This window comes from Galeopterus variegatus, unplaced genomic scaffold (genome assembly GCF_000696425.1).
Source record: "Galeopterus variegatus unplaced genomic scaffold, G_variegatus-3.0.2 Scaffold8378, whole genome shotgun sequence".
Taxonomy (NCBI): domain Eukaryota; kingdom Metazoa; phylum Chordata; class Mammalia; order Dermoptera; family Cynocephalidae; genus Galeopterus; species Galeopterus variegatus.
Window position 1 is genome coordinate 53,615 of NW_007734489.1, and position 9,067 is coordinate 62,681.

The 9,067-nt window shown below is 34.1% G+C and overlaps 1 protein-coding gene across 1 annotated transcript in view; it reads right to left on the reverse strand.

Moving 5' to 3' along the window:
• LOC103608385 (endomucin-like) overlaps positions 1-3,353 on the reverse strand; it is a gene marked incomplete at its 3' end in the record, with an annotated part of 55,976 nt that extends 52,623 nt beyond the window's left edge. Inside the window, exon 1 of the mRNA XM_008592824.1 lies at positions 3,215-3,353. Within this exon, the coding sequence (XP_008591046.1) occupies positions 3,215-3,353 (139 nt within the window). The remainder of the gene's footprint in view (positions 1-3,214) is intronic.
• Between the last annotated feature and the right edge of the window lie 5,714 nt (positions 3,354-9,067).

The window sequence follows — 9,067 nt, forward strand, 5'->3', positions numbered from 1 at the left end:
TATTGTAGGAGAAACAGATGGCATTTTGTCCTGATGCCATCCTACACTCAAGAGAGCTCAAGGGATACTGTTGCTAGTTTCCTGTATTTTGAAAGGATGAAGCATTATCTGGATTTTAACAAAATAAGTACTCTAATTATAAAATTTAATTATAAAAGATAAACATGCTAAGGAATTTCCGTAAATCCTGAGATAGTTCTGCATTCATTGAATTTCAAGATAGGAAATTCCCAACTGTTCACATGTAATAGCATGTAGGATCTTACATGGGAACTTGCTTTTCTTGTCTTTGAGAATTCAGTTTATGGCTGCAAACCAAATATATTTTCTCCTGTTCTCACATGATCAAGTCATCTACTCCATGTAGTTACAAAGTGTCTAATAACATTTCTATGCAACTCATAAATAGCATCTAAAATGTTAGAATTTCATCCAACCTTATAATGAGCAGCTCTCTCTCTCTAGTTATGGCTAAAGTCCACTAGAAATCCACTACTGAAGAAGACAGATCTTGTTTCATTTAGGTGGACACAAAAACTGAATGACAGTGATTTAGAATTCTAGGATTTGAGACCTGAAAAGAACTTTTTGTGATTATGCTAATGTAATACAACCTCTGCATCTTCTAGCTTAGAAAATATATGAGATTAAGGTATTTCAAAACATCACAGCACTTGTTAGTAAAAAAGATGCCTTGATTTCCTTTTCAGTGCTCTTCATTATATGAAATAGAAAAATATGTTTTTGTTTCTAATTCTACTACCTGGGCATGTGGAATGTACTTGCCCTCTGAACCATCTCTAAGAAAATATTTACTTTGACAGTTATATTCATAAGCAAAATTTCAGAAGAAAGATTTAAACTCTTTAAGGAAACAAGAGTGACTTCAGAAATATATAATAGCAGTATATACAAAGTGCTAATTAACAAATAGTCTTATAAACCCCTAAATTACCTTTATTAGGTAATGATTTAATAACTAGATCAATTAACCTACGGAATTAATGGTAAAACAATTTTATTTTTTTGTAGTTTATAATGTTTATTATTTTATGATAATAAGTTTGTACTTCTACTAAGTTTGTATTCATGCAATGCCAATTCCTATACATATCCAGCCCTCAGACTATTAAATTTTTTCCAAGATTTATCCTAAAATAAAGTAATCACCAATTTTTCATTTGTGGTTTTGTGGATGCTTATCCCCTTACAGATCATAATGTATAACGAACAAAAATCTATTTCTTAGGTTTGCATGTAATGGCAATACATAAGTCAGGGTCTTATAAATGGTAGGAGGTCCTTTTTCATAGTAACTTAACAGTAATTCTTGTTGTTCAACTAATAAATACTTTATACTTCTTTTATTAGTAAATTACCATTAGTTTAAGTTGAAAATTAATTTTCCTTCACATATTAAAAAGACATATACAAATATATAACAAATAATAATAAAATATATAAAAATAAATAAATACAAATAAAATAGGGTACTACTTTCCATCCATATTCCCATCAAAACACAGCTTTTATGAAAGACATGACATCAATTCCTTCTGATTATTAATTTCATATTAACACATTTTTACACTAATGGTTATCCTTCTCTTTTGACATAGGAGAGGTCATTTTGATTTGAAGCCAATCAAAATAAATGTAGCTAATTTGTTCAATTAAAAGAAAAAAGGTGTGATGATGCAGCCTTGATGATTTCTTCTATTTGCACTGATCCCCAAATTTCATGATATCCTATAAGAAATTTACAAGTAAGTCACTAGCCAATGAGTTATTTACCTTAATAAATATTTATTAAGCATTGATTTCAACCGATGCTAAGCAAAGTTACAAATATATGTGTTTATAAATGTAGCTAATTTGTTCAATTAAAAGAAAAAAGGTGTGATGATGCAGCCTTGATGATTTCTTCTATTTGCACTGATCCCCAAATTTCACGATATCCTATAAGAAATTTACAAGTAAGTCACTAGCCAATGAGTTATTTACCTTGATAAATATTTATTAAGCATTGATTTCAACCGATGCTAAGCAAAGTTACAAATATATGTGTTTTTCATAGAGGAACTTAGAGTTTATTTTGATATTCAAGCTATATATATATGAAACAACTACAAGATTATGGTTGTAGATGTGCCATATAAAAATGGTGCTATATAATTAGTACTTTGCATAGCTGGCCCTGTGCAATGTTAAGTGAAATGAAAGTAAAGTCATGTCTCTCTCTGTGTCTGAGATAAACAATAATTTTCTTGGAGGAAGAGATTTCAAGAGGAATCAGAAAATTGAGCACAGCAAAGAAAGAAAAAAATATTTCATATGCAAGTAGAAGGGGAAATCAATAGGATCAAATAAAACAGAGGCTATATAATATGAAACCTGAAAGGGTATTGTGATGATGTTAGTCACTCATTAGCATAATCTTTTGAGAGAAGAAAACAGAAAAATCCCATTTTCAATGAAAACATCAGAGCTAGTGGCAACTCTTGAAAAAGAGGATTTTCAATTTAAAGTACAATTTCAATTAAAGCTAAAAGATACTGTAGCAAGCTCAACATTTTTGAGAATGCTTAAGTTTCCTATTTGGAATGACTTTGGGGGATAAGTAACAAGAAAATCTCATCTCTCACAAAGAGGAAAATATTCAGGTATGTGGGAGAAAGCTGCATTCAAAAGAGGAATCTCCCCAGGTTGCTGCCATCTGTGAGGTGGGGAGGGAGTGCCAAGCCTGGCGGGCGGAGAGTGTGGACAGGTGTCTCAGCCACCTGGCCCCTCCAGGGAGAACAGGAAGGCAGCATTACATCGGTGAGTTTGTTAAACAGAAAACAACAATATCTGCAAAATGGACCCAAGAATCTGAGGCTTTCCAGCTGACAAATGGATGGAGGTGTACAAGGCAAACTGCCTCCACTCTCCCAGGTGTCACGTGCAAAATTAGGGGTCAGTGCAGCTATATTTCCCTCACAAACTGGTGATTCTTTAAACATCATGTTGCATAATGATTAGATATCTTTAGATCGTGGACTTTATTGTAAAGATTCTTTTCACATATTGTACCCAGTTTGATTGGATAATTTCAAGTCCTTAAGGTACAAAAAGGCAAAGGTTATATTTAATATTTATAGGGGTGGGAATGAGAGGGAAGAGGAACAGCCTGGTCATACTCCTGGGCTCACAGACAAAAGTCCCAAATCCCTACTTCCATGAAGGTCTCTTGACTCTAGAGAGGAATGGTGGTTCTGCAGCTCAAAAGATGTCTTCCAAGGAAACAGGATGCGGAGGCTCAGTGCATCCTCGTGGGCACCAGCAAATATCATGAGCAAGGCTTTTGGGCCCATCTCATAACTTCAGACCAACTCAGGTGCCTTCTCAGTACTGGGAGCAGCAGCCCTGCTCTGTCCCTTCTCTGGTGGCATGTAGAGGAGGCCATAGTAGGGGAGAGCGCAGTTCGTATTCTTTCCAGAATGGCACCTTCAGCCTCTACACACAAAGAAAAACTATCTAGCTGATTTTAAATGCTCTTTAATTTGTATCAGCTGAAACACTGTATTTTTAGTTGCAAAGGAGTAAAATCAAAAGAAAAACAGTTATTTCTATCTTCTGAAGAATCAAAGATTCATTTCCCTGAAAACAGTTATTTGAAGGGACAGAAAACTTTAAGGAATAGACATTCCAAGAAAGCAAGCATGTGTAACAATAATTACTTTTGCTTACATCATTTGATTCTAATAACAATTTTGTGAAACAGTTGAACAGGCACTACTTGTATCTCCATTTTATAGATGAAGAAACTGAGGCCCTGGTCACCAATTTTAACTTTTCAAGACATGAAATCAGAAGGTTTGAGAGCCTTGCTCAAATCCAGGTGTAATCTCTCCTTCTCCCTTTCTCTATGTTACCTAGAGGTGTAGAACTACAGTGTCACTGTTGTTTGTGGCTGCAGTATCCCTATGGTGCTGCTTAAGTACTCGAATGACTTTAGAGTCCTTTTTTTTTTTTACTCCTATGCTATTCCTAATTGTTATGAAAATAAATGTAATAAATTAGGGTATGTAAAATGAAAAATACTGATCATCAGTAGCACCTGCTCCGTTTTTGTTTGACTAACAACTTCATGCATCTGGGATTATTAAAGAAATAAAAACAAAACAAAATCTCTTAGCTAAAAGTTTTCTTTTATCTTATTCATCATTAGAACATTAGTGCGAAGCAGTTTTACTAAAAATCTTAAAAGCAGGGATGTCAACTTTAATAATAATATTAAATAAACCACAAAAAAATTATGAAGGGCTTTCTAAGATATAACTTTTAGTGTTCTGCTCACTTCTGGATTTAGGGCAATATTATAAAAAAAATCCTTTCTTGTTTTTGGGGTAAAATAACAATGATATGGTAAAACATTATTGTTTGGTCTCACTTTTGTAACAAAATCACCAATTACTCTACCTTGATGACATCAAAGAACTACCTTGCCCTCTTTATTTCATTTGTGTTCACATTATTCTTCAATGTAAATATCCAGTGTCTTTTGTGAATGGAAGAGAAGACACTAAATAAATGAAAATAATTTATTATCAAGAAATAAAGCAAGGAGCAGTGTAAGGTAGGAAGTGGATAATGGCAGGGCTGTAGGGCCATGTTGCCCAGTTTGAGTCCAGGCCCCACCACTTACCAGCTGTGTGACTTTATGTAAATTTCTTTACCTCTTTAACCTCAGTTTTCACTTACAGAAACCTACTCTATAGTTTTTGTGCAGATCAAAGATTAAAACATATGAAAAGGAAAGAGGTACAATGAACATGTGGATTACACTTGATTTTACCCTGATTAAAAACTCAATAATTTGAAGTACACTTTAGAGTCCTACCATTAGGCCAAGTAAATTTATGCTTCTTGTTATAAGGTCATCTTCAACCCAGTCAGTAGGTTCAAGCCAGTAAAATCTTTCTGAGAAAATTTCAAGCTCCTCCCTAAGTCACAATCTGATTCTGCTAATTTAATCATAACTTTGGTGACAATTTTGCTATATTTTATAAATTATTTTTATTATTCTCTTTTTCTAATATCCTTACACCATTCCTTCCAAGAAACTGAGATAGTAGAGAAAAGAAAGATGGCAGGATAGAAAAAAGAAAACTTAGAAGTTGGTTTCATGCAATGGAAGAAAGAGGTTTGACATGCTGTAGTTCTGTAGCCCCTACATTGATGGTCATCACTTGTGGGCATTGGACTATTGGAATCTGAAGAGTTTCTACCAGGGATCCTTAAATCCATATTCACACTAAATATTGTCTCTGTGTTGATGAAATTATTCACACATATGTGCTACTATTTTTAAGTATCTGTAGTTTCTATTGTGATTAATAAAATATGAATTTTAAAAATTGCTAAATATTTAGCAGCATTTTATTTCTATTTCTTCACTTGGTGGAGACAATTATTATCTTATGAATCTGTAGTTTCTATTGTGATTAATAAAATATGAATTTTTAAAATTGTTAAATATTTAGCAGCATTTTATTTCTATTTCTTCACTTGGTGGAGACAATTATTATCTTATGGGGAGGTGTTTAACAATTTTTTCCATACAAATGAGGTGTTTATCTTCAGAAAGTTGATGGGCCACTTCCTTGTGGATCTTTCGTATATCAATAATAGTAGAGCTAATTAATTTCACCCAAGGCTTCATGTAACATCACAGGACTGAGCCAGAATTTGAAATCTTTTCTTATTCATTCCGTGCAAATAGTCAGAGACTCTCTTCAAGCACCCGTGACTCAAACTTTTTAATTAAAAACAAACAAGCAAATACCTACAGAACAGGGGAATTGCGGCCCTTTGGTTTCAGTATATATCAGTTCCAAGCTTAACTTTTCTTTCTCTGAATCTATTTCCCCACAGTTTCTCCACACTGGAGATGGAAAAATTCTCTGAACCACATGCTCAGCAGGAGTCCATCATGTATTTATCCAAGAACAGAAGAATTCATGTTGTCTACTTTCTGATTTTAGAGACTAGCTTTTATATGGCATATTTTCCAAATTAAAAATATCTTGAACCATTCCATTAGGATGCCATCAAAAGAGTTACTTGTGGTGGTTAATTAAATCTAACACATTTAAAAATAACTCTACATGTTGTGGGACAGATGCAGCCTTTGCAAAAAGAAAGATCCTACACTGAACATTACAACAGATTTTTGTATTCAGTAGTAGGCATCAGACACATTTCCAGAATATGTTCCCAAAGCCTCATTGGGAAGTTTATTCTTTGCTGACAGTGGGAGAAATTGGAAAATCCATATTTAAAGAGAAGGAGAGAAAGAAGTAAACTGTATATTTTTGCTTCTCAATCAATTCAAACTTGCCTCGCTATTTAAAAGTAATATCCCATTGTATATATTGTCCAGTTTTAACTGGAAAAGTGAACCACTCCAAAATCCCTTCCCTAACACCAAGGCAAAGACCAGGATAGAAATGGTACTTATATAAGAGCACACGGTCAGGTGTACCCTTGCAAGACGTAATTTTGAAAATTTAAAAGGATGTCCAGAACTGATTGTAAGAGAAAGGGCTGGATAGTACCGTATTGTTCTGCCTGAACAAATGAAACAATTTGTTGTTTTTTACTCTGAAAGTGTAGGGAAAAGAAGAAAGAAAAAGCTGAGAGAAGATGGAGCATCCAAATGAGTTTTTAAGAGCAGAGATTTTTAGAACTCACCCCTAACTTTGCATCACTCTGATGCAAACCTCCCTTCCATTGCTAAAGTCTGCAAATACCTACCAAGACTTTAGGTAAGTAGATTTTTTTCTGGGCATGCATGAAGGAAAGGGGAACTACATTTCGGTTGTTGCTTATGCAAAGATAAAGAAAATGTCATAAGACATTTCTCAAAAGAAAACATGAATGGTCAACAGGTACATGAAAAAGTGCTAAACATCACTAGTCATTAGGGAATGCAAATCGAAACCAAAATGAGATATCATCTCACTCCAGTTAGACTGGTTATTATCAAAAAGACAGAAAATAAATGCTGGCAAATATGCCAGGAAAGGGGAACTCTTATACTCTGTTGGTGGGACTATAAATTAGTATAGCCTTTGTGGGAAACAATATAGAAGTTCGTCAAAATACTAAAAATAAAACTACCATATGACTGAGCAATCTCACTACTTGATATATATATCCACAGTAAAGGGAATCAGTATATCAAAGAGATATTTTCACTCCCATGTTCATTGTAGCAGTATTCACAATAGCCAAGATATGAAATCAAAACCCAAGTATTCATCAACAGAGGAATGGATAAAGAAAATGTGGTATATGTACACAATGGAATACTATTCAGCTGTTTAAAAACAGTGAAATTCTGTCTTTTGTGGCAACATGGATGAGCTTAGGGGACATTTTATTAAGTAAATCAGAAACAGAAGGAGAAATACTGTATGTACACATTCATATGTAGAAGGTAAGAAAGTTGAACACACGGAAGCAGAGAGTAGAAAGACAGTTACCAGAAAGGTTATGGGTGAGGTGGGATAGTGAGAGGGTGGTTAATGGACACAAAACTACAGCTAGATAGGAGGAATAATATCAAGTGTTCTATAGCACTGCAGGATGACTATAATTAACAATTAATTGTGTACTCTCAATTAGCTAGAAGAGAAGATTCTGAATATTCCCAACACAAAGAAAGGATAAATGTTTGAAGTATTGGGGAAAAAAAAAATTAGTGGTTGCCAGGGTGTCAGAGGAGGAGAGAGGGAGGCAGAGAGGGATGAGTAGGTGGAGCACAGAAGATTTTTAGGGCAGCAAAACTATTCTGTATGACTCTGTAATGATGAATATTGCATTTGGCAAAACCCACAGAATTGTATAACAGAGGGAAACCTAATGTAAAGCTGAGTTAATAATAATGCAAGTGTACTCCAAAAAGTTTATGGAAAATAGAATTAAAAGTTAATTTGAATCTTTCTATGAACTTTTTGAAGAATGCACATATATCAATATTGGTTCATAATCGCGACAAATATACCACACTAATGTAACATATTTATGATGTTGGGGGGCAGGGTACGGGAACTATCTGTCCTTTGTGCTCAATTTCTCTGTAAACCTAAAACTGCTATAAAAATAGAGTGTATTACATAAGGGAAAAAATGAAAGAAAATGTCATATGAAACCAAAAGAAGTACAAGATTTGACAGATGAAAGTTGGAAAGAAAGGTGAGCGTGGGAACTTAATCCTCCCCCGGCCACAAGGGATTTGCAGAAATTTGGGGCATTGGGTTTTTCCCCAGAGCAGAGGATAAGTCTTCAATCTAAACATGTTTTTTATATCAAAGGGTGGAGATACCTAGGTGATGTTCATATTAAATAAAATAGTTTCCTTATTTCATTAAACAGTTTACTACACTTAGATCCAAATTTGTTGAGTCACAATTATGTGTTTGCCAAGTAGAAGATAATCGTNGAAGTTCGTCAAAATACTAAAAATAAAACTACCATATGACTGAGCAATCTCACTACTTGATATATATATCCACAGTAAAGGGAATCAGTATATCAAAGAGATATTTTCACTCCCATGTTCATTGTAGCAGTATTCACAATAGCCAAGATATGAAATCAAAACCCAAGTATTCATCAACAGAGGAATGGATAAAGAAAATGTGGTATATGTACACAATGGAATACTATTCAGCTGTTTAAAAACAGTGAAATTCTGTCTTTTGTGGCAACATGGATGAGCTTAGGGGACATTTTATTAAGTAAATCAGAAACAGAAGGAGAAATACTGTATGTACACATTCATATGTAGAAGGTAAGAAAGTTGAACACACGGAAGCAGAGAGTAGAAAGACAGTTACCAGAAAGGTTATGGGTGAGGTGGGATAGTGAGAGGGTGGTTAATGGACACAAAACTACAGCTAGATAGGAGGAATAATATCAAGTGTTCTATAGCACTGCAGGATGACTATAATTAACAATTAATTGTGTACTCTCAATTAGCTAGAAGAGAAGATTCTGAATATTCCCAACACAAAGAAAG